Genomic DNA, 25756 nt, shown 5'->3' on the forward strand with positions numbered 1-25756 from the left:
TAGAGGTTCTCACATCATATCAACTAACAATAAACAGAAGGAACCAGGTGAAATCAGATTGTGCTACACCTGTAAGCAGCTCTAACCAGCAAATAGCCTTATTCACACTGGGTTTTATGTCGGGCTTCTTCTACACTTGCTGTCCATTCAGATGATCAGAACGTTTCCTTTCCCAGTTACCAGCCAGGAACCTCCCATCTTCTCCCTCCTGACTGGAGAAGCCAGGGTGGGGCCGTTGGGAGGGTTTCCTCACCATATCTGTTCCCCAACCTCAGCATCGAATGTGTCCGTTGTAAAAGACAAAAACAATTCACAATTTGCCGTTTATATGAACACGTGTCAGTCTGTTATTTATCAGTCCCGAACTCTGTTCAAAAGCCGTCTGTAAGCAGTCATTGTTGGCAATGCCGGAGTGGTGTTCATGATGTTAGAAGCAATGAAAGGAGAAAAAGGAAAACTTTTTGTCTTTTGTTTTCACAGTCTTTTGACAGGTAAGAGGGATATAACTTTATTTTTAAATAAACCTTTTTTCTGTGACAAAAGGCTCTTGTGTTGTAATATCCACTATACACGTGTACATGACAGCAATACAATTACACAGTCACAGATGTACCATCGTCGTGTAAAATCCTGAGTGTGAATTTAACTCCGAGAGTGTACAAATAGATCCTTTCGTGTCCATTTGTACACTCGCACGGTTAAATTAACACTCTCAAGAGTTAAATTAACACTCTCAGAGTTAAATTAACACTCTCAAGAGTTAAATTAACACTGTCAAGAGTTAAATTAACACCCTCGGAGTTAAATTAACACTGTCAAGAGTTAAATTAACACTATCAAGAGTGAAATTAACAGTCTCAAAGAGTTAAATTAACACTCGCAAGAGTTAAATTAACACTATCAAGAGTTAAATTAACACTCAGAGATAAATTAACACTCTCAAGAGTTAAATTAACACTCAGAGTTAAATTAACACTCTCAAAGAGTTAAATTAACACTCTCAAAGAGTTAAATTAACACTCTCAAGAGTTAAATTAACACTCAGAGTTAAATTAACACTCTCAAAGAGTTAAATTAACACTCTCAAGAGTTAAATTAACACTCTCAGAGTTAAATTAACACTCGCAAGAGTTAAATTAACACTCTCAAGAGTTAAATTAACACTCTCAGGGTTAAATTAACACTCAGAGTTAAATTAACACTCTCAAAGAGTTAAATTAACACTCTCAAGAGTTAAATTAACACTCAGGATTTTACTGTCACCCGGCGTGCAAGCCGGTTTTCTTAAAACCTGCAGGATGAAAGTACCGCGTTCCTTCTTCTGTAAAACAAATCGGCACACCTAGTCCAGCTGTGCATGAGCAGACCCACGACTGCGTGCTCGTGTGCGTGCATTGGTAAGTGTTGTGTGTCCGTCAACAGACGCCAGATCGCTTCGACACAAGGCTTGAAGTTGACCCCCCGGGTTAGACGCCGGTTCCCCCTTTGTAGGACGAGCCAAACACCACAAAGTGGCACAATCACGCTGATCAGGGGTGACAGCATGACAACACACAGCACGCGCACGCTCCTTCGCAGACCTGAGGAAAACCTAACAATGTGTTGTGTGAGAGCTGAAAACCCCGTCACCGCTAAGATGGAGGCCCTCGAACTGAGAACAGACGACCACGTGGTGGATGAAGGAGACGTGCAGCGTTTGCTGTTGGTGGTGGGAATCACGTGACCAACACAACCAACACTTCAGTATCATCACCTGCAGTATTTGTTGATGTGGTTACGGAGTCCGGTGGAGATGGAGCAAAAACAGGAAGACACCATGGAAAACCAAGCACTGCGCGTGCAGCGGGGCCTCCTCATATGCCACAGACCACATTCTGGATGCTGTTTTGTTTTAACTACTGCCTGCAAATACGAGAAAGCAATCCGAGTGCTTCGACTCGTTTTGAAAAGCAGCAGACTACCACAAGCCTCCTAAGATAGGTGTGGGGTCGCCAGCTGCTTCTTTTCACCTGACAGTGAGGAGTTTCACCAGGGGGACGTAGCGCGTGGAAGGATCACGCCATCCCCCCCAAACAGGCGACCCGACCGACCAGAGGAGGCGCTAGTGCAGCGACCAGGACACATACCCACATCCGGCTTCCCACCCGCAGACACGGCCCATTGTGTCTGTAGGGACGCCCGACCAAGCCGGAGGCAACACGGGGATTCGAACCGGCGATGCCCGTGTTGGTAGGCAACGGAATAGACCGCCACGCCACCCGGACGCCCAAAAGACGCATTTCTAACTTTAACAATATGCACTGGTTTCTATTCCATCCGTTGTGGGAACCAGTGACCAGGTTACAGCTTTCACTGGTTCTCCTGATGCCGTCTGTTTAAAGAAACACAATACACGTCTTGCAAGCTGCTATGAACACAAGGTGACCCATGTAGACTTTCTGTTCTGCAGTTTGACTTCTTGGTAACCAGTGTGTGTCTCCATGTAAGCGTTATTAACAGCCAATGACGCCATCGTGGGGTTTTAATGCCGCAGGGAGAAAACTGTCATTTAGCTTGAATGTCTGGACCAGACTCGGGTCCCAGTAACGCGGCAGTTCAGCCGCTCTAGTGATCCAGAGGGGAAACTGGACGGCACGGTGGCCCAGTGGTTAGCGCTGTCGCCTCACAGCAAGAAGGGCCTGGGTTCGAACCCTGGGGTTGTCCAACCTTGGGGGGGGGGGTCATCCCAGGTCATCCTCTGTGTGGAGTTTGCATGTCCTCCCCGTGTCTGCGGCTGGTTTCCTCCGGGTGCTCCGGTTTCCTCCCACCATCAAAAAGACATGCATGTTAGGGTTGATACTCCTGTCTGTGCCCCTGAGCAAGGCGTGGCAAGATGAACTGGAGTTGGTCCCCGGATGCTGCACAGCGGCTGCCCACTGCTGCTAGCTACACGGCTAGGATGCAAATTCATCATAGAAATGCAGAGAAATAATGTCCACATGAAGATTAATAATGTAGTGAAAACAATCAGGAATCCAAAGGAACTGAATCAAGTGCAACTGGACTTATAAACTAGGTGACATATATAACCAAGTCCAGCTGCACTTGATTCAATTCCTTTGGATAACTATGACCTGGATGAATGAGAACATTCACAGACAAAAAATCAGGAAGTTTCAGTGTGTGTGTATGTATATGGTATGAGTCCTTGATACAGTATTATTATCTACCCACTGTGTTATATTCTGGACCCGAGTCTCAGTCACGAGTGTAACTGGGAGTATAAGGAGACGAACAGCCTGTTTGAAACGTATTAAGTAAGGGAAGCGTGCAGCCACCTCCTTCACGACAACCCCACCGCTGATTCTAAACGGACTAAGTCACTGGTACGCCATTATTCCCAGTAAGATATAACTGGACTCAAGTCCAACCCGTGCTTAGACGGGTTTCACCTGTGAGGACCAGCCACCGTTTTCTGCCCACATCCATTTTTGTCTCGTCACTAACCTCGGCCCATTTTTTCCCCACCAAGTGAATGTGTCGTGGCGAGCCAGCGATACGGGTCGATGCTGCGAATGGCACGCCGGGATGCCGTTTGGGCCGGTTACGTCCTCGATACACCCTCTGGGGCTGTTTCCCATGCCAAAAGCACATGGCCTGAGCCATAAACCTTGTGTCATGCTTCCAGCGAAATGCGCTTTCTGATGTTCTTGTCGAACACGGAGACGTCCGCGGTAAGGCTAGTCCATTACAGAGGTGAGTAAAACAAAGGCCTCCAAGAGCCATTGGGCAGTGGTGGGGTTGGGGGTGGGGGGGATGTGTTCTGACAGACGAAGGGGAACGGAGGTAAAGTCTAAATCGTCTCTGGGCTCACTCATCTCTGCTGTCACGTGACCGGCGAGCCAATGTGCAGGAGCTAACTAGACAAGGTAGCCCCCTACCACCAGCAAACTTTCCATTCCCCTCCCCAGTACTTCACAGGTATTGAGTCTTCCACATGTACAGCATCATAAAAGGACATTGAAGAACAGGGTGCCCGTTCCCTGTGACACGTCAGATAAATATGTTATTATATACACCAGCATGTCGACGGTAAAGACGGGGGTGGGAGCGTTTTTTCACCCCTGCCCCGTCAATCACGGCCCTGATGTCCTCAGTTTATTCTGTGTTCCAAAAAAACATGACAGCAAAAACAAAAAACAGGCTTTGACAGACGGTCGTGTCGTAAACTCTTCGTGGACTTTGGGGACTTGGGGACTAGGAGACTAGGGCCAGAGAGCGAGTGGGAGGTGAACTTTCCTAAAACCAAAGAAAATCTTCCACTTTTACCCGATGAAATCTGAAATGGACTGCGATATTCTCTCTTTTTGGGGGGTGGGGGGTGCAGGGCAACGGGCTGTATGAACCGGCTGGAGGCTTGTTCCTCTCCAGTGAGTCAGCCGCCCCGGCCCGTCCATGGCCCGTCACTCAAAGCGCTCGTAGTTCCTGGTTTGACGGACCCGCGGCACCATGTCCACCAACAGCCTGCAACAAACACAAGAGGGGCCTTTTAGACAGCATTTAAAACCATTTCAGAACATTAAATGTTTTATATTATTTTCAACTATTCTTATAACTCAGTGGGAAACTGCTCATAGTGATCCCTGTTGTATTGATCAACCGCTCACGTTGACCTTTAGCCTCCCTACACTGACGCTGTTTTGATCAAACCGTTCGGTAACACTTTAGTATGGGGAACGTAGTCACCATTAATTAGGTGCTTATTAGCATGCAAATTAGCAACATATTGGCTCTTAATTGGTCATTATTACGTACTCATTAATGCCTTATTCTGCATGGCCTTATTATACAACCAGTAAGCCATTAACTATGAGTTTTCCCTCTATAACCTCAGAAGTATTGCTTATTAGTAGTACCATCTCAATATGCTTTGCTTAGTATGGCCTTTATAAGGTGGTAGTACCACAAGAAGAGTTATTCTGCCTTACTAACACTTAATGAATATGGTCTGTTCTTACATAACAACACACACAACTACAAGTGTTCATAGTGTTAAATTACTCTAAATTAAGTTTTTGTTACTTAGAATATGTTCCCCATACTAAAGTGACATCTTGATCATTACTAATTCACTAGTAATTAAGTTTTCTTATGTTCCCCATACTAAAGTGTTACCGACCGTTCTGCTTAGAGTGATCATTATGGGTGTTTGATACGTGTGAAATTTGAAATAATAAAAAAAAACATTTCAAAACCGAGATTACTCAGGAAATCTAACGTGAAAATGACTTCCAAAAGTCTCCAGCGAGCCTTGAGCAGCACAGACGTACTTCCATCTTTAGGCCTCGCTGTTATCACAGACAGCGTGAAATGAAAATTGACTTACTTGTTCACTTTTTACCCCATTTCTCCACTTACATTATACATACATTCAAACACTTGTGCCAAAAAACACGGTTTTGTGATTGCGTCATCGAGACCGAGTGGACGGGCGAGCAACAATCCAACCAATAATATCGTCAAATGTTTTGCACCGTCCAATCAAATCACGCCCCTCCCTACGTTTTGTCCCGCCCTAACACCCTGTTCAACTCAGAAATATGTCGTCATACAGAAACGATGTTTCACGCTGTCTTCAAGTGTCCTGTAGGTGACGTTAGCATAACCTATAGTCTACTTTTCAATTCCTGTTTTTTAACCCCCCCCCAACTGTACTTGGACAAGGACCCCACTCTCCTGAGCCGTCCCGGTCTCTGCTCCACCCCCTCTGCTGATCCGGGGAGGGCTGCAGACCACCACATGCCTCCTCCCATACATGTGGAGTCACCAGCCGCTTCTTTTCACCTGACAGTGAGGAGTTTCACCAGGGGGACGTAGCACGTGGGAGGGTCACGCTATTCCCCCCAGTCCCCCCCCCCCGAACAGGCGCCCCAACCAACCAGAGGAGGCGCTAGTGCAGCGACCAGGACACACACCCACCCACAACCGGCCTACCACCCGCAGACACGGCCAATTGTGTCTGTAGGGATGCCCGACCAAGCCGGAGGTAACACGGGGGTTCGAACCGGCGATCCCCGTGTTGGTAGGTAACAGAATAGACCACCACGCCACCCGTCTACTTCTGAATTCCTGTTTGAAGCTGCTCTTCTGTTGTTCCAGCAAGCTGGCCGGCAGTAGAGTGACGGTCTCTCAGCCTGGTACATCCAAGAGGAGATGTCTGTTTCATTATGTTATACTGATTTAACAGCAGTGGCGCCCCCAGACATGTTTCATGGGGGGGGGGCAAATGGGGCCACTGGAAATCCTGGGGTGGCACACCAAAACCAAAAGCCATGACTGAATTAGGGGAATTCTATGCTGCTGTTGTAGTATACTGTACTATAGGCTAGCTGAAAACTGTCAAGATGAGAGTTAAGAAAAATATACATTATTGATTTAAATGAACAGCACCTAAAGTAAGATATCAGATAGGAGCATATTCTGCATAATCAGAAGCATATTCTGCATATGCGACTCATGGCTGGGGGGGCCAGGGATAGTATCATGGTGGCCGTGGCCACCCCTGGCCACCCCTTGGGGGCGCCACTGTTAACACGTGTCAGTCACGCGGTCATCACCCTCTACTGTGCTTTAAGAGACGGCTGCTCAGAGCGGTCACGTCACATGTGACCGCTACAGTCGGTTTCCACTCCGACTTCTTTCCCTCCAAACAAAAACCTGCTCACTCTCCTGTCAAAATCATAAACTAGGGGGCGCCCGGGTGGCGTGGCGGTCTATTCCGTTGCCTACCAACACGGGGGTCTTAGGTTCGAATCCCCGTGTTGCCTCCGGCTTGGTCGGGCGTCCCTACAGACACAATTGGCCGTGTCTGCTGGTGGGAAGCCAGATGTGGGTATGTGTCCTAGTCACTGCACCACTAGCGCCTCCTCTGGTCGGTCGGTCGGGGCGCCTGTTCGGGGGAACTGGGGGGGGAATAGCGTGATCCTCCCACATGCTACGTCCCCCTGGTGAAACTCCTCCCAGTCAGGTGAAAAGAAGCGGCTGGTGACTCCACATGTATGGGAAGAGACGTGGTAGTCTGCAGCCCTCCCCGGATCAGCAGAGGGGGGTGGAGCAGCGACGGAGGCGTGCTCGGGAGAGTGGGGTAATTGGCCATGTACAATTGGGGAGAAAAACGGGGGGGGGGGTCGTAAACAGCCTCCACCGTTGAGGCGGTTCAACCTGTCTTTGTAGTTTGAGGAACATTTCGGTCACCAAAGCCACTCACTTGACTCCGTAGGCCAGGATGACGAGGCCGATGAGGACGCCCGTCGTGCCGTCCAGGTACCACACGTTGGGCTCGTGCTTGAAGACCTCGGCGCTGATGAGGATGGAGAAGCCCATGATTCCCCCCACCAGGGAGTTGAACCCTGTCGACAGGCGGAGAAACAAACGTGCCCCCAAACTGTCAGTGAACGTCCGAACCCGATCATGGGGTTTGAACCTTGAGGCATTTTTTTGGCTTGTTTGTTTGTTTGTTTGTTTGTATGAAGGATGAGCCCAACAAAAAAAAGACACATCATCAGGAACATCTACAAGTGTGCAGGCCTCCATTTTGTTTGCAGGGTTGAGAATTTGGATATCTTTGTTCAAATATAACTCGACTGCTGCGTCACGTCTCACCACAGGAAACGAGAGCAGGACTTAAAGCCGATGGTCAAATGAGCAGTGCTGATTGGACCATATGGACCAGTAGACTCTAGGAGTTCTGTAGTCCTCCAAAACACCCCTCTTCCTCTTACAAGATCCTGGATTTGATGTTCTTTAACATACTTTTCTTTTTCTTGTCTCAAACTAGGAACCCTGTGTAAGTGGGTCAGCGGGAACCGCAGTCGGTTGATGAGAAATCTTGTAGCCTTCGTGTGAAATTTCACCCCTCAGCATCACGCTAGCTAGCTAGCTACAGCTTGTGTGAGCTGAGCCGGCAGGCACATGATGTTACCTGCGGGGGTCTAGGGCAGTATGACCCGTGTGTGCGTGGATGCACAGAATTTGCCTACAGTAGTAATCCCCGTCCAGAATACTTCTTACATTCGTGACATATTGAAAAAACATGTACTAAAATACGGTGGCGCAGTGGTTAGCGCGGTCGCCTCACGGCAAGAAGGTCCTGGGTTCGAGCCCCGGGGTTGTCCAACCTTGGGGGTCGTCCTCTGTGTGGAGTTTACATGTTCTCCCCGTGTCTGCGTGGGTTTCCTCCCACAGTCCAAAGACATGTAGGTCAGGTGAATCGGCCATACTAGATGGTCCCTAGGTGTGATTGTGTGTGTGTGTGTGTGTGTGTGTGTGTGTGTGTGTGTGTGTGTGTGTGTGTGTGTGTGTGTGTGTGTGTGTGTGTGTGTGTGTGTGTGTGTACCCACCATCCGTGATAAGGGCTCTGCTGGTGAGAACCTTTCCAAGCATAAACTTGATCACAGCCAGGATGATGCACAACAGGCCACTGACGATGGACACACTGAACAGGAAGTCATCCTGAGAGAGAGAGAGAGAGAGAGAGAGAGAGAGAGAGAGAGAGAGAGAGAGAGAGAGAGAGAGAGACAGAGAGAGAGAGAGAGAGAGAGACAGGTCGATGCCGTTCATTACTTCTGAATATATTAGGAACATAGCAACATAAAAACCCACTCTGCTCAGTAAAAAACTGGGTACCCAATGTTAAGATGGGTTTGCCGTCTACTGAATATCAAATGATGAAACAAATTTCTATCCATCCATCCATCCATCCATCCATTATCCTAGCCTCTTATCCTGCTCTCAGGGTCGTGGGACACTGCAGCCTATCCCAGCAGTCACTGGGCGGTAGGCGGGGAGACACCCTGGACAGGGAGACACCCTGGACAGGGAGACACCCTGGACAGGCCGCCAGGCCATAACACAGGGCCCACACACACACACACACACACTCTCACCTAGGGACGATTTAGTACGGCCGAGTCACCTGACCTACATGTCTTTGGACTGTGGGAGGAAACCGGAGCCCCCGGAGGAAACCATCCCAGACACGGGGAGAACATGCAAACTCCACACAGAGGACGACCCGGGACGACCCCCAAGGTTGGACTACCCCGGGGCTCGAACCCAGGACCTTCTTGCTGTGAGGCGACCGCGGTAACCACTGCGCCACCGTGCCGCGCTAGCTGTAGTGAGCTAACTCATTTTGCTAAGCTAACCCGGTAGTCTGACGGAGTAGGTCGCCTGCAATTTTGGCAGATTAATGTATGGTACTGCATGGTACTGTATGGTAAGGTATGATGTGGAGGTTGTATGTTCTCCCCGTGTCTGCGTGGGTTTCCTCCGGGGGCTCCGGTTTCCTCCCACAGCCCAAAGACATGTAGGTCAGGTGAAATTTCCATCATTATCCAAATTATGAATGGTGTCTATAGATCAATTTCTCTCGTCAAATGGTTTAATAGAGTCCAAGATGTTTGGCCGTAAAGGTGCGCCTCCATCATAATCTCACCTACAATCCTCTCAAGAGGCTCAAAGCACATTTTCTGGGTGGTGAAGTGGCTTCTCCCTTAAGCCGGGAACAAATTAGATGTCAAAGTCCTAATGGAGAAGATTGGCATCACATTTAATGAGCGACTTTCGCGGATCACAGCCGTAGATAAGCATGCTTGCTACCGCTGTCAGTGGTCACAGAGGTTCACACCCTCGCCCCTCGAGCTCAGACTTGTCCACGGTCCAGCCACAAAAACCAGACATGTTTGACCTTATCTTGACGGCTCAAACGGCCGAAGGCTCGATCTGGCAGCGAGCCATCTGAAACGTACTGTCCGTGGTGACCTGCCCCATTTAGCGCAAACTGCTGCAGACCCTCCACGATCCTGAAAAGCTGTCATCCTGGCAGAATCAGGGTTATAATCAGTCTTTAAATCATCTAGTGTGTTCAGGTGACTTGCAAAATATGGTCGAGGAGCAGCCAGTCTTCTCCAGAACAGTTCTGCTTGGTCTAGATAGGTCCTAGACTGGTCAGAGGAATAAGGACAATCAAGACAAAATGAAGAACAGGTCTTCATTTTGTCTTGATTGTCCTTATTCCTCTTCCCAGGGCAGTGGACTCACGTTCAGTGTGGTATATCTTCAAGATGACCGACTGTACTCAGACTGCACTTCTGTTTCTGTTACTGCCACTCTCCTTTGCCTTGCAGCGGTTTCTCCATCTTCTGCCCCCATCTTCCTTTACCGATCAACGTCTTTAACTATCAACCCACCACACACTCCTCCACCGCCCTTTGCTGACCGGGTGGTCTTTAGGTCCACTCCTTCATTGTCTGCTTCCTAGTTGTGGGGTCACACCTTCCTTCCTCAATACCGTCTCAACTGCGGTGTCCCGGAGGCCTTTGTTCCCATAGATATCTGGATCCTGCCCCGAGACTTTTCCCACCACTGCCATGCCGGCTACACTTCACGCCACTTTCATTTTCCTCTGAAGGGAAGATGGAGGTGCCCATCGCTTGTTTTTCTAAACTGACATCAATGTATCGCTCTTGTGTCGTGCCACCACCTGCCGCTTGGTTCCACCTCACCTCATCTAATAACGCCCCGTTTCCTCTAACTCGCTCTGGTGGCTCTGAAACCATCATGTTTTTCCTCTCTCTCTCTCTCTCTCTCTCTCTCTCTCTCTCTCTCTCTCTGGTTCAGCCTTTTCTTCTCTCCGTTCTCCTCCCTTTACGTCGTTTCCTCTTGCTTGGTGGAGAGCCAACAGAAGCTCGCTCTGCCGTTGCGCTCGCTGCCTGGACCTCTGGAGAACAGCCAGAGATGTCAAAAAAGGAAGACCAAGAGATGGTTTGGATAGAAGAAGAGACAGGAGGAAATGAAGGAGAGGAGAGACACAGGGAGCTGCACACCATGCTTCAGTAGCAGCATTAATATTGCATTATGGCCTTGGAGACATGAAAAAGCTGCTGGTAGGGAAAACCTCGATACGGTGAATAGCGAGTGAATGACTGCTTATACCGGATCAACAAAACAATACACGGATATCACAATCTCACAAAGATATCAGCGACTACACCGCACAACCCGAGAGACAAATGGCAAATCAGGCGATTTCCCCATTTAACTCAATGAACCCCATTAACCCCACAAAACACCCCTGTGACTCTTACAAAGTTGAATCAGTTCATCTGGACACAACGTTTATTGGGAGAAAGATTTCCTCTAGGTGGCCTCGCCGGTCTAAACTAACTGCAGGTATCTCCACCCTAGAAAGATTTCATCTAGGTGACCTCGTCAGTCTAAACTGACTCCACCCTTATAAACAATGCAGTGGCATAATGACCGAAACCAACGATCGGTTTCATATGCTAATTGCCGTACTATTCACAGAGGATTGGGGAATAGTTGCAATCACAGCATTGTAAGATGGTGACAGATGTACTCTTAGCCCTCCTCCACCCCCCCAGTTCAGGGATGGTCGTTTCCTCTTCACATAGATGGCCTCTTTGACTCCCCGTTCAAACCAGTGTTCCTCCCTATCAAGGATGTGCATATCCTCATCCTTGAAAGAGTGGCCACAGGCCTGTAGATGGTGTAGACTGTGGAGTCCTGGTCTGTAGATGGTGTAGACTGGGTAGATGGTGTAGACTGGGTAGATGGTGTAGACTGTGGAGTCCTGGCCTGACGTGTTAGCTCTCCTGTGTTGTGCCATCCTCTTGGCCAGCGTCTGTTTGGTTTCCCTGATGTACAAGTCACAGCAATCCTCCTGACACGTAACAGCTAACATGATATTGCTCTGTTTGTGCCGGGGGACCTGATCCTTGGGGTTGACCAGTTCCTGGCGCAGCGTGTTTTGGGGTTTGAAAGCAACTGAGACGCGGTGTTTGGAAAATGCGCATCTCAACTGTTCGACACTCCCACCACATACAGACTCACCACTAGTTTACACTGAGACAGCTGTTGTTCTTCTCTCTTCAGTTGGCTGGTGCACTGTTTGGGCGTCTTCCTGTCTTTGACAAACGCTCAGTTAAGGATAACCACACTTAACCAGGGCCTGTTTAATGTGGGATTTCTCCCCTTCCCCGGCCGCTGTGTCAGTGGAGACATTGTCAGCTCGGTGGTACCGCGTCCTGATGACTCCTAGTTTGTGCTCCAGTGGATGATGAGAGTCAAACCTTAAGTACTGATCAGTATGTGTTGGTTTACGGTAAACAACAACAGTCAAATGTCCCCCATCACCAATTACAATTTCACAGTGTAAGAAGGCTACCCTGTCATGTTCCACATCCTCCCTGGTGAACTTGATGTGGTGTCCACTGAGTTAATGTGGTCGGTGAAATGTGCTACGTCCTGAGATTTAATTTTAACCCAGGTGTCATCCACAAGTCTGACCCAATGGCTAGGTGGTGTCCCTGGATAGGACATCAGAGCCTCTTTTCCACTTCCTCCACATACAAGTTGGCCACTTCAGGTGAGACTGGGGAACCCATAGCACACCCATGCTTCTGCCTATAGTACTGCCTGTAGTACTGTATGTGAAGTACATGGACTGAAGACACATCTTCAGGAGCAGACACACTTGGTCAGTGTTAAGGGTGGTCCTATTGCTAAGGGTGGGGTCGTTTTGTAATTTCTTACAGACTACCTCTACTGCTTCATCAACAGGGACACACGTGAAGAGAGACGTAATGTAAGAGACCATTGTTTCAGCCTCCTCCATAATGATGTCCCTCACCTTATCCACAACATCCATAGTGTTGTGAATGTGATGTTCATTACTGCCTACCAACGGGTTAAGAACAGATGCCAGAACTTGTATCTATGGTAAAAAATTCTGTCAATAGCATTGTCCTGTTCTAACAGCTTCAGATAATCTACCATTTTTTTCTTGTAACCACTGTCTGGGTCTCGTCTCAGGGGCTCATAAGTATTCATGTTGCTGAGTAACATCATAACGTTTTCATGATAGTCTGCCTGATTTAATAAAACAGTGCATCTGCCTTTGTCCGCTGGAAAGATGATGATGTCATTGTCCTTACTGAGAGTCGTGAGAGCTTTCCTCTGATCTCTACTGATGGTTGACGGTGGTGGCTTCGCATTGCTGTGGCAAGCTGAAACTTTCGTGCGCAGTTACTCCGCTTCCGGGTCCGCGATGTTGTTTCTTCGGATCGCTGATTCCGTGGCTGTGATCAGTTCCACTAGGGGATTTGCCTTGGCGTGACAACAAAATTCAGCCCCTTAGTAAGGATGTCTTTCTCTCTTCTTTTGTTGTCTGGTTTTTGACTTTCCATGTTTTGCTAGACAAGCCTTCTTCATGAACTCAATCACATGTTGGGAAATGGTCTCATCTATCCATCTGTTATCTTAAGCTTATCCTGCTCTCAGGGTCACGGGGATGCTGGAGCCTATCCCAGCAGTCATTGGGCTACACACTGGACAGGCCGCCAGGCCTCATCTAGCCCCTTCATGCATGGAGGTCACTACAGTGTACATCTATTCAAAAGCCATTTTCTTGCATATGCATGGGTTTTGATGGCATAGATGCACATCAGCCACTACAGTGGACTCTGTTGCATCGTCTTATACACTGACACCTAGTGGAAAGCCATTGTATATGCTATTTTCCCCCTCCAAACCAATATGGCTGACGGTCAGCCAGAAATGCCGAGTTCCTCTGGAGTATCCGTCCAATCATTCTAGGAGAACCTTGCAGGTAAAAATGTTGTAACATCAAGTAACATCTAAGGAGTCATGTCATTGTTAAATTTTCCAAGTATTGATTTTAGATTGTGAGAAAATTCTAATTAATCATCTGTCCACTAAATTGGACATCGTGCGTCACTAGCTATATTTCGACTACAATTCATACTATTACTGTGACTGTTGTTCTTGAAAATACTTCGTCTGCAGTAACTTTTTTGGGTGTAAATAAATGTATTTATGTTATTAGAATGTAATTAGCTGTTTTTTATATATCATTATATTTTGCAGTGGTCAAGAGCAGAGCAGGATACGAAGGCCTACAGGACAGTGGAGCAAATACCATCTGAGTCAAGTGAGGATGATGCTAGTGGCAGTGATGAGGAATGGCTGCCCAGAAAAAGAAGGAGTAGCTAATGGTAGCAGTAGTGAAAGCGGAGCTTAGGATGGTGAGGGAGCCAAGGATGTGGAGGATGAGGGCGCTGAGGACGAGGGAGCTGAGGATTTAGGAGTTGAGGAGGATGTGCCAATAAAGAGAGGTCGAGGGGAAAAGGCAGAAAACCAAAGCAGACAGACCTGGAAAATCAAAGACAACCAGTTTGAGGGAGACTTGCATACTTTTTTAGGAGAGTGGAAAGTGGATGTTGAGGGAACAAAACCAATAGATTTCTTTACGCACCTGTTTCCCGAAGATCTGATAGATGACATTGTGCAGAACACAAACATGTATGCACTGCAAAAAGGAAAAGAAATGTATAGATTTGAAGTCTATCAGGGTTCAGCTGGGCATGGCCCGATCAGTCAACTAGGAATGGCTGGAGACGTAGTTATGCGCCTCTGTGACGACATACAGTAAAAGAACCACAAGGTGTTTTTTGACCATTTCTTTTGCACCATTCCTCTCATTGTGGCATTGCAACACCAGGGCATCAATAGCACTGGCACAATCAGGATCAACAGGCGCCATGGAGCACAAGAGAAACTGAAGAGTGAAAAGCAACTCAAGAAAGAAGGAAGAGGAGCTTGCTCTGCTGTCAGCAATGGTCAAAACATCACCATCGCACATTGGCTAGATAGCTCAGTGATCCACATGGCCTCATCCTGCGCTGGCCAGTCCCCAACAGACGTGGCCCAGAGATGGAGCAAAAAAGAAGAAGATGCTCAGCATCGAAAGGCCATATTTTGTAATGCTATATAATCAGCACATGGGCGGCGTGGATCTCGTGGATCAGTGTGTGGCAATGTACCCGAACAGACGCAAGAAGAAACGATGGTACATCCGACTGTTCTTCCACTTCTTGGGTGTGGCCACCGTCAATGCCTGGCACCTCTGCAGAATGTCCGGATTAGAGAAGACGGACCTTCTGCACTTCAAAGCATCGGTGCACTACTGAGAGCAGGATCCACCAAGATCCATGCCAGAGGAAGACCCAGTGCCACTCCACCACCGGTGAAGCGCAGAGCAGTGTCCAAGGCACCCCCAGAGATCCGGTTCGGCCCTGGGAACCACTGGCCCCAACTCATCGAAGCCAAGAATGCAAACAGGTGCCATGATGCTGCATGCACCCGAAAAACGAAGTACATCCGCATGCAGTGTCTCGTGGCTTTGTGCCCTGGGTGCTTCTCCAGTTTCCATACAAGATAGTCTTCTCTTTTGAAGTCTCTCTGCAAAGAGCAACAAAGAGACAAGCATGCTGTGACAGTCAACAGGCTAGCTAGGGATTCATTACACAGCCATTCCGTAAATCTAGTTGAAATGAAGACGTTTATACACTGATAGGTGCAAACACACTGAGGCACAGTAAATGTTTCCCCTCATGCTGCACACCACTAAACCTCGAGTCTGGACATGATAGGATCTTGTTATCGTGTTACCCTACCCTCAGTCCAGAGGCTCTAATGGACAGACTAACCTTATGCCAATGGTGCGTGTGTGTGTACTTTTTCCATATGTGGATGGTATGGCAAGGTTTAGAGTATTTGTAGCAACGCTAGCAGTAAAAACATTCATTGTGGGATTTGAATCTATACAGAAGAGTGAAATAGAGTATTCCTCAACTGTGGTTGCAATAATTGAAGCTGTATTGTTTTTGTCTAAGTATTTTATCGTTTTCAGATCATTTTATATAATTGTATTCATTGGTTTGTCAAATACACACAGTATTACCATGTTATGACTGTATTATTATTAATACAGTACGTTTTCAGTTGAAAAAAAAAACACATGTTGTCCACTCAAGTGGACATGTGAAAATCTCTTTGAAAAATCTGGATAAAACAAATTCAAGTTCAAATCTTGTGTTTTCATGCCCTAAGAGCAATAAAAACACATAGGAAAAAAATCCTGACTGAGGTTTTCATAATTGATGCATGAAGGGGCTAGACACGACGTAAGTCTCTGTTGGATCTGCTCCTCTTTGGCTTTCTTTTGGTAAAATTAGTTTGTCTCACCAGTTGATTCAGCAGCTGGCTCTGTGCCTTCTGGAGGATTTTGTTAGCCCGGTGGCCCTTGACCGAAGATTTAATGTGTAGGCTCTCAGGTGTAATCCTGCTCTGTCTGCATCTGAGGCTGGATCTCTGGTGGTTCCTGTAGTCTGCCATCTGCACAAGTTTACGGCAATTCTCGTCGAAACGAGTGAAAGTGTCTTTCTGCATGCTCAATAATCCAGGTAAGAAAATCACAGGAAGTTGAACCAGTACATCAGGACACAACGTTTATTGGGAGAAACGTCGCATCATCACCTAGGTCAGTGTTTCTCAACCGGGGGTCCGCGGACCCCTTGTGGTCCGTGGTGTAATTGCAAGGGGTCCGTGAAAATAAAATATCTTTAAAAAAAAGATCCTATGACATTTATAGAAATAGGATTATTTTACTCAAATGTGACTGAGACCTTTATCTACCTAAACTATAAAGGGTAACAGGACTTTTTTCTCTAATTACATCTGTTTCACAAGTGTAATTTATTGTATTTTAATAAGAGATCTCGCTCCCGTTTGCATTGTTAAAAGTTACCGCATAAAAATTCTGTTTTGTTACATATATCTGAAAGTTACTGAATACATATTCTGTGTTGTTACATATATCTGAAAGTTACTGATAACATATTCTGTTTTGTTACATATATCTGAAAGTTACTGAATACATATTCTGTTTTGTTACATATATCTGAAAGTTACTGAATACATATTCTGTTTTGTTACATATATCTGAAAGTTACTGAATACATATTCTGTTTTGTTACATATATCTGAAAGTTACTGAATACATATTCTGTTTCGTTACATATATCTGAAAGTTACTGAATACATATTCTGTTTTGTTACATATATCTGAAAGTTACTGAATACATATTCTGTTTTGTTACATATATCTGAAAGTTACTGAATACATATTCTGTGTTGTTACATATATCTGAAAGTTACTGAATACATATTCTGTGTTGTTACATATATCTGAAAGGTACTGAATACATATTCTGTTTTGTTACATATATCTGAAAGTTACTGAATACATATTCTGTGTTGTTACATATATCTGAAAGCTACTGAATACATATTCTGTGTTGTTACATATATCTGAAAGTTACTGAATACATATCCTGTGTTGTTACATATATCTGAAAGTTACTGAATACATGTTCTGTTTTGTTACATATATCTGAAAGTTACTGAATACATATTCTGTGTTGTTACATATATCTGAAAGGTACTGAATACATATTCTGTTTTGTTACATATATCTGAAAGTTACTGAATACATATTCTGTGTTGTTACATATATCTGAAAGGTACTGAATACATATTCTGTTTTGTTACATATATCTGAAAGTTACTGCATAAGAATTCTGTTTTGTTAACTATATCTAAGTTACAACTGAAAGCTCTTATTTCTGCCCCAAAGAGTGAATAAATGCTATAATGCAATTTAAAATGCAGTTTCTACTGTTTCCATCAAATTGCAACCCCCCTCCCCCAAGATCAGGTGGAGGGGTCCTCAGGGTAGATCAACAATACGCAGGGGGTCCAGCACCCCAAAAAGGTTGAGAACCACTGATCTAAGTGACCTCTTCAGTCCCAACTGGCTGCAGTCTCCCCACCCTTATAAACAATACAGCTGCATAACGACCTAAAGCAACAATCAGTTCCATATGCAAATTACCGTGACCATTAACTAGACTTACAGAGAGCCATGTGTACTAGTCACAGAGGATGGGGGAATAGCTGGGGACCTAAGACTACATCTGTCGCCAATCCCCAGCTCTGTCTTGCTTAACCTGCGCCTCTTACCAGAGTCAGAACGAGTAACCATCCGCCAGAAATCACAGGCGGATCCAACGCCAAACCCTGCCCACAGAAATGGCCTTTTCCATTTCAGACCTTCAAAAACCTTTTTTTTCTTCTTCTTCTTTTAAATGTGTGAGGCTGTCAGAGGCACCAGCCCAGCGGGGTTGGCATTAGAGAGATGGTGGCAGACTAGACATACACAAACACACAGTCATCAAAACGAACACGTGAGAGAGTCCATGACGAGGCCTGCCCAGAATTTCAGACTGCTTTCTGACACGTACACTCGACAGGGCAACGACAGCTCTCTGTGAGGAGTCTAAAGCAAAGGGGGACGACAGGCGGGCCAGGCGGAGCGTTTTCTGTTTGTCTTTTGGGTGGGGGGAGGGGAGGGGGCGCAGACAGGAGGGTTACATAATGGATGATGTGTCAGTGACTTTAATCATGCACATGTGAACTAGGGTTCGATATATCATGATAAAAGTGCTGAGGGTTATCATACTGTGTCAGATTTTCATAATTTAAGTGACCAAGGCTTTGTGACGACTTCAATGTAATTTGCATACCCGCACAGCGTGTTGCTAGCTGAGATGCTACACTGACTAGCTAGTTTTTAACACAACAGTGGCTGAGGGAGGTGATAGTGCTGCTCAGATTTTTCCACCCAGCTAAAAAGATGAAGTCTGGGGCGTCCGGGTAGCGTGGCGGCCTACGCAGTTTCCTACCAACGCAGGGATCGCTGGTTCGAATCCCTGTGTTACCTCCAGCTTGGTCGGGCGTCCCTACAAAAACAATTGACAGTGCTTGCGGGTGGGAAGCCGGATGTGGGTACGTGTCCTGGTCGCTGCTCTAGCGCCTCCTCTGGTCGATCCGGGTGCCTGTTCGGCGGGGAGGGGGAATAGCGTGATGCTCCCACATGCTACCTCCCCCTGGTGAAACTCCTCACTGTCAGGTGAAAAGAAGCGGCTGGTGACTCCACATGTATGGGAGGAGGCATGTGGTAGTCTGCAGCCCTCCCCGGATCGGCAGAGGGGGTGGAGCAGAGACCCGGACGGCTCGGAAGAGTGGGGTAATTGGCCAAGTACAATTGGGGAGAAAAAAGGGGGAAACCATCCAAAACAAAGGATCTATTTTCTCTGTAGCAGCGAGGGTCACTACGGCTTAGTGTTGAGTTGGGCCATGAAATGAATTTCAGCAAGAAGACAAACAGGGAAAGAAGCAGGAAACGTCAGGAGTCATTCAACTGAGGCGAGCATCAGAGTCTTTCTGCTTCATTGCGCCCTCGCCCATCTCTCTCTCGCCCATCCCTCATACAGTCACCCACCACTACACCTCCCTTCATCTAGTTTTCTATCTCCCACTGTTTGTCTTTGTCATTCTTTTCCTCCACCCCCCCCCCCTCTCCATCCGCTCGCCACAGTGCAGCTAAGGAGTTGAATACCTTATTAACATTTCATGGGAAGGAGGAAGCCGGGGGGAGGGGGGACGGAAGAAGTATAAAGCTGTTTTTGACATTAGCGCCACAAGCAGAGCTTGTGAAGTATAGGCAGGCTATATATAGCTTGTGTGCAGGTGCAGCAGAAACAGCCTGATACCAGCTAGGTGTCTGGTCAGGAACCAGGAACACTTTGTCATTTCACTTCATGCACACTTGCGTGCATGAAATGAAACGAAATGCCGTTTCCCCCAGCCCACAAGAGTGCAACACAAAGACAAAACACACCCAAATCTACAAGAACACACCGTCGGACCCCCCCCCCCCCAAAAAGGGATGGATTCCAGACGTCCTAAACAAATGGACAAGGAGCACCAAGCAGGATGGACGGAGGGGGTCTGGGGGAGGGCTTCGGGACCAAGCGGTCTGAGAGTGGACGAATGGGGCCAGGGATCTCAGGCGGATGGCCTGAGGGCTGGACCGATGGATGCAACTGATCTGGAGGGCGACCAGGATGCAGGGCCCAAGGGTAGAGTAGCTCCAGTGGACGGGCAGGTAGATGACCCAGAGACCGGCAGCGTGAACAGCAACGCCGCTCTGGGGGGCGGCGACGCTGGCAGGACCGCCACTCTGGAGGCCGGCGATGTGTGATGCGAGGGTCTACTCAGAAAGACACAATCTGTCCGCCTTGTCCGCCAACGTCCAAGCTGTGTTCATCCTCTTTTTGTTCCATTGTCTGCCATTCGTAACCCTGTCTCCATCCACTTCGCTCCAAGTCATGCGTGGACACGTGCAAAACAGGCTCGGTCTGACAAATCAATAAATCATACGAGGAATTTGAGTCATTTTAAGCCTGAGCGACTTACGCGGGCCGTTTGAGACAGTCAAAATGAGCACTCATTCATTATGGAGATGCTCCAGCAATCTGAGGAAAGTGTTTGGCCATGTCTCTGTCAAGATTTAGGTATTCTTGAATGCCTTACCAACTTGTTCTGCTTTCTGTCCGACGGCTGTTTAGTCTCAAATCTAGTTAACCTCTGGCCAAACAGACTTATGAGCTGGGCGACAGCGTTGAGCTAAACTGGGAGACGTATGACTTGGAAAATAAACAGCTTAAAAACACTGGTTTTCAATAAGAAGAAAGCCACTTTAGTATTACAATGAATTTGTTCTCTGCATTTAACCCATCCTCTGCATGTCTTTTTGATGGTGGGAGGAAACCGGAGCACCCGGGGGAAACCCACGCAGACATGGGGCGAACATGCCAACTCCACACAGAAAGGATCTGGGATGGCCTGGGGTTCGAACCCAGGAGGCAACAGTGCTAACCACAGGGCAACCGTGCCACCCCCCCAGTAAGGTCCATGGGTACCACCAGTACTGCTGGGACCAGTTGCATACTGTATAAACTTAGTTTAAGGCCAGTTTTAGCCTGAGACCGGAGGCTCTTAGATTCTTACTTTAGACTCATCATCATCGACGGTCATTTGGAGTCGAGTATGACCGTCTTCCCTCTGGGGCCTCAGGTGGGCGTAAAGGCGATCCTGGAGCCACTTAATGGCAGGACGCCTGCATCCTGCTTTTCACATGGAGTGGCTGATTCGCCTGCAGCCACTACACGGTCCTTGGCAGGGAGTGGTCAGAGTCCAATGGCATGGAGAACCAAGATGATTGGAGACCACCCTCTGTTGCAGCCTTCATCCACCTTCATTTCCATTGTGACCTGGAGACATCTTCCACCAGCTCCGCCGTTGAGGTCTTTGTTGGATCGCACTTCGTCTGGAACCTCCCGCTTGACCTATCTACCTTGGGTGACCCTACCAGAAGCCAAGCTCCAGACGGCATAGCTCTTGGGATCATTGGTACACGTAAGCTTCTCCACCACAGCAAGGTGGTGATCCAGGAGAAGTAAGTTAGTCTAATCTGGTATTGACTGTGTTGCATAAGTATTAAGCCTGACTTATTCTGAAGCATCCCCTTGCAAAGTTTGAGTTAAGATATTCATTACCATGAATCCCAATGGTAAATGGACGGCATTTATTTATGCAGCTCTTTTCTAGTCTACCGACCACTCACAGTGCTTTCCAGTGTACGCCTCACATTCACCGATTCACACACATATTCATACACTGATGGCGGAGGCTGCTCTGCAAGCTGCCAACCTGCTCATCAGGAGCAGTTATGGGTTCAGTGTCTTGCTCAAGGACATTTCGACACACTCTCCGCAGGAGCCGGGGATCGAACCAGTGAGCTTCCCATTACTAGACGACCCGCTCTACCTCCTGAGCCATGCCGCCCTGGGAAACTCATGCTGCAATCCAGAAGACTCGGAAAGTCAAAATTTCCACCATCCTACTGGTAAAAATGCAGCTCTATTTTGGACTTCCAGCTTGTAAACCCAGGCCGAATTCAACAACCCTGACTTCACCGAGGGGGGGGTGGTTCTATGACGTCATGTGAACATGGCGGCACTCAGAGATAAATACAGTTTTAAATACAACAGCTTCGGCTATTAAAATGTATTGCTGAGTCAAATTTCCTTCATGGCACGATTATAAAAGCTGTTACACTTATAGAGATGTGTATAGCTGTGACATGTGCTAACTCCCCCAGCCACCGCCCGAGGGCGACACCGTTATTCTTCCAGCGTTGTTCTTCCTGTTCCTGTTAGCGCCATTAAAGTATTCATTGTAGCACACTGAAATATCACCTCCTTCCAGTTATTATTGGATGCCGGATGTGGTGGTGTCTCAAGCGGGGCCTGTGTCTTATATGGTTGATGTGGGCTCACACTGGAAACGCCACACAGACCAAATGCGAGCCTGTGACCCAGAAATACTCACGCCCAGAGAGCCACGATAACTTGCCTTATGGGGTCAAACGACTACTGTCCCCACGAAAGGCCCGTTGACTATTCCCCCAGTGGGTGGGCAGGATGCCCCCCCCCCAGAAATGTCACCCAAACGGAGGCAGCCAACCCAGGACCAACAGAAGCATCAGTGGAGGCTGATGCTCCTCTAGATACTGGTAGGAGGTACCCTTCATAGGTTATCAAACCCCCCAACTGCCTTACCTTTTAATGGACCATTGGTAAGAGGGACTTGCCCCACCAGTTTAGTCAGTAGGTCTTGTCTCTGTGGCATTAATATTCAGCAGGGATTTACGGAGACTGCACTCTAAATAAGTGGGAAGGAGTTGTGATGTATTGGGGCTAGGTGTTTTGTTCTGGACTAATTCCCCCATCTACCACCAGACAGACAGTGTTATTTTTCTTGTGTTTTTGGTTGCTCTTCCTGTTTCTGTCTGCGCCATTGCAGCACATTGAAATATCGCCTCGCTCCAGTTATTATATTGACGTTACGCTAGAGTAGTGCCGTAACGTCAGTACTGTCACTTAGTGAACATAACAGTAAATATACAGGTTGATCGCAAAACCTCAGTGTTAGCTTATTTAGCGAGCACAGCTGCTGAACATAGAACAGTAAAACTATCATCTTCCCAAGCTCCAGAGTGAATCACTTTGTGCTCATAGGTTGGAAAAATTAAGATGGAACTTCCTACATCCCAGTTTGTTTGGAATGCAGCATCAATTCTGCCAGTTAGTTGATTATATTCACCTGTTTTTCCAGGTCCATTAGCGCGTTCAAGAGCAACTGGGAAGTGGGAAAGTTCCGACCTCCGACTGGGAGAATATACCGGAACGCCTGTCGAACTAGGAACATCCCACTAGGAAAGTTTTTGAGCGCTCCGAGAAGTAGGTCACTTGACAGGGCAGCGTTTGTGGTGAAACATAAGAAATGTACTCGCTCCACACACAAATAAGTCACTTCATTGATCATTTAGGTCAGGGGTGGGCAGTCTTATCCAGAAAGGGCCGGTGTGTGCAGGTTTTTGTTCCAACCAAGCAGTTACTCACCTGATCCCACTGATCAACCAGTAGAGTCTTTGATGAGGAACTTGATTAGGAGACACAGGCGTGTAACTGCTTGGTTGGAACAAAGACCTGCACCCACACCGGCCCCTTCTGGATAAGATGGCCCACCCCAAATGTAGGTCATAGTACTCATTAGCACGCGTGATTGTGGCGTTAAAAGACATTTCACAGTTTACAACCCCTTCTCGCCTCCGCAGCAGCAGACAGGGAACCATGCCTTAACTGAAACACAATTCAAATACGGACCTCAGATCAGATGAGGCAGTCCGTTGACCTTTAAGCATATCATTAATGTAGTATACAAATATTGACCTCCTACGCTCCATTTCACCCGTGTTGGTTTATATTATATTGTAACGTGCATGGATAAGTAGACACGTTGGTGCTTGACTGACGGGTCGGACCCTTTAGTCGACTGGTTAACATTGTCGCTTGCCGGAGTGGGAGATACGGGTTCGCGTCCCGGCTGTGGTGGTACCCGGGCTGCCCCCCTGAATTCGCTACAATATTGTAACGTGCATGGATAGGTAGACACGTTGGCCCTTGGCTAACGGGTCAGACCCCCTGGCCAACTGATCCGACTTCTGACACCAATGTAGCACATTCAGGGGGGGGGCAACCACAGGAACTGCCGCAGCCGGGACGCGAACCCATATGTCTGCTAATCGCTCGACTAAAGGGTCCGACCCATTAGCCAAGGGCTAATGTGTCTACTTATCCATGCACATTACACTACCCCCCCCCCCCCGGGAAGCTAAGCATATCAGCTCCTGGTGTTTACACTACCTCCCTCCCGAGGGGGTAGTGTAACATGCATGGATAAGTAGACACGTTGGCTAATGGGTTGGACCCTTTCAGTCGACTGGTTAACGTTGTCGCTTGCGGTGTGGGAGCTACGGGTTCGCGTCCCGGATGCAGCGTCCTGAATTACCCCCACCCAAAGTCGCTATTATATTTACTATATTGCCGGCAGCCATGCCAAATGTACTTTGGCTCTGTCTAATGACAGAAGCTAAGCAGGTGTAGGCTTGGCAAGTACTTAGATGGGAGACCTCCCAGGAAAATTAGTTGCTGCTGGAAGTGGTGTTGGTGGCCAGTAGGGGGCAGTCTTCCCTCTGGTCCTAATAAAAACTAAAAATATCAAGCTCCAGTGCAGTAGAAGGGGACAGTGTGCTGTAGGAGACGCGTCCTTCGGGTGAGACGTTAAACAGAGGTCCTGACTCACCGTGGTCAGTAAAGATCCCATGGCACTTATCACAAGTAGGGGGTTCTCCAGCGTCCTGCCAAAATTCCCAACCCGGCTGTCTCCATCTGGCCACCTAATCACCCCCTTGTGTAATTGGCTCAATAATTCCTCCCTCTCCACCTCAAGCTGATGTGTGGTGAGCGTTCTGGCACAAAATGGCTGCTGTGCCTCACCCAGGTGGTGCTACACAAGTGAGTTACCCCCATCAATGTGAAGCGCTTTTGGTGTCTATAAAAGCGCTATATAAATGTAATGATTATTATTATAATTTGGGTGATGATGAGGTTGTTTGTGACTTTTCTGTATTCTGATAGCAGAAATAGAGGAGATTTCCCAAGGGCGGCCATGTTTCCTGTTTGTTGTCATATGTGAACGCTCTCAACTTGGAATTGGGACGCTACTAAATGGGAACTTTACCAAGTCTCAGCTGCCTGAATGCACGATAATGCTGCGATCTAGACAACCCAGAATGTCAGGATTTCAAAGCCTCCTACCTGCGAATGTGCAAAAGAGCACCACCTGATTGACGACAGAGGTCAGACTAATAAACTTGGGGAGAATTCAACAGCCTCGCCCTCACCGGGAGCTCATGATATGATGTCATGGGAACATGGCGGCATGCAGGGCAGAATGAATCCATAATTTTATATAAAATATAATTTCTAAGAAAGTCCAAGGTTTCATCTGAAAACTTTATCCATCAGTGGCTGTCATTTCACACCAGTCAGTTCAACAAGCTGTAACGATGCTCAGAAAAACGCACCAGATGGGGCTTTAACATCAAAACCAATTCAAAGAATACGTGCTGACTTGGTGCATAATTTGTTCTGGGTAAGGTCAAAGAACTGAAGGAGAACCAGAACATCTGTTCTGTGAAGACTGATCTGGACTCATTCAAGACTGGCAGTCTAGTCTGGGGTTGTTTTGTTTTTTGATTTTTTACAATTTTCACCAGCCTGGAACATTATCGCTACATAACAGCATCAAGCTTGAAAAGGACCCAATGTAAACTGGTAAAACCAGTGTTAAAGTATGACACAGCATCAACCTGATTGCATCTGCAATGTTGATTTATGTTAAATATGTTAATAACGGCACCGCCTGCTTATTATTTAACTTGGATGCTCAAAGGTACACTCGAATTTGGACAAGTTATTAGGGGATCAAGGCAAAATGTCAAGAGTGGAATTCCCATTGTCTA

General features: G+C 47.3%; 1 protein-coding gene across 1 annotated transcript in view; it reads right to left on the bottom strand.

Moving 5' to 3' along the window:
• Positions 1–4442: 4442 nt before the first annotated feature.
• The window catches only part of LOC130131730 (transmembrane protein 163-like), a 62503-nt gene continuing 41189 nt past the window's right edge, over positions 4443–25756 (bottom strand). The window contains exons 6-8 of the mRNA XM_056301531.1: positions 8379–8490; positions 7247–7388; positions 4443–4503 (exon numbers count right to left, since the gene is read on the bottom strand). Of these exons, the coding sequence (XP_056157506.1) occupies positions 4443–4503; positions 7247–7388; positions 8379–8490 (315 nt within the window). The remainder of the gene's footprint in view (positions 4504–7246; positions 7389–8378; positions 8491–25756) is intronic.

The sequence above is a fragment of the Lampris incognitus genome, chromosome 21 (assembly GCF_029633865.1).
Source record: "Lampris incognitus isolate fLamInc1 chromosome 21, fLamInc1.hap2, whole genome shotgun sequence".
NCBI classification, from domain to species: Eukaryota; Metazoa; Chordata; class Actinopteri; order Lampriformes; family Lampridae; genus Lampris; species Lampris incognitus.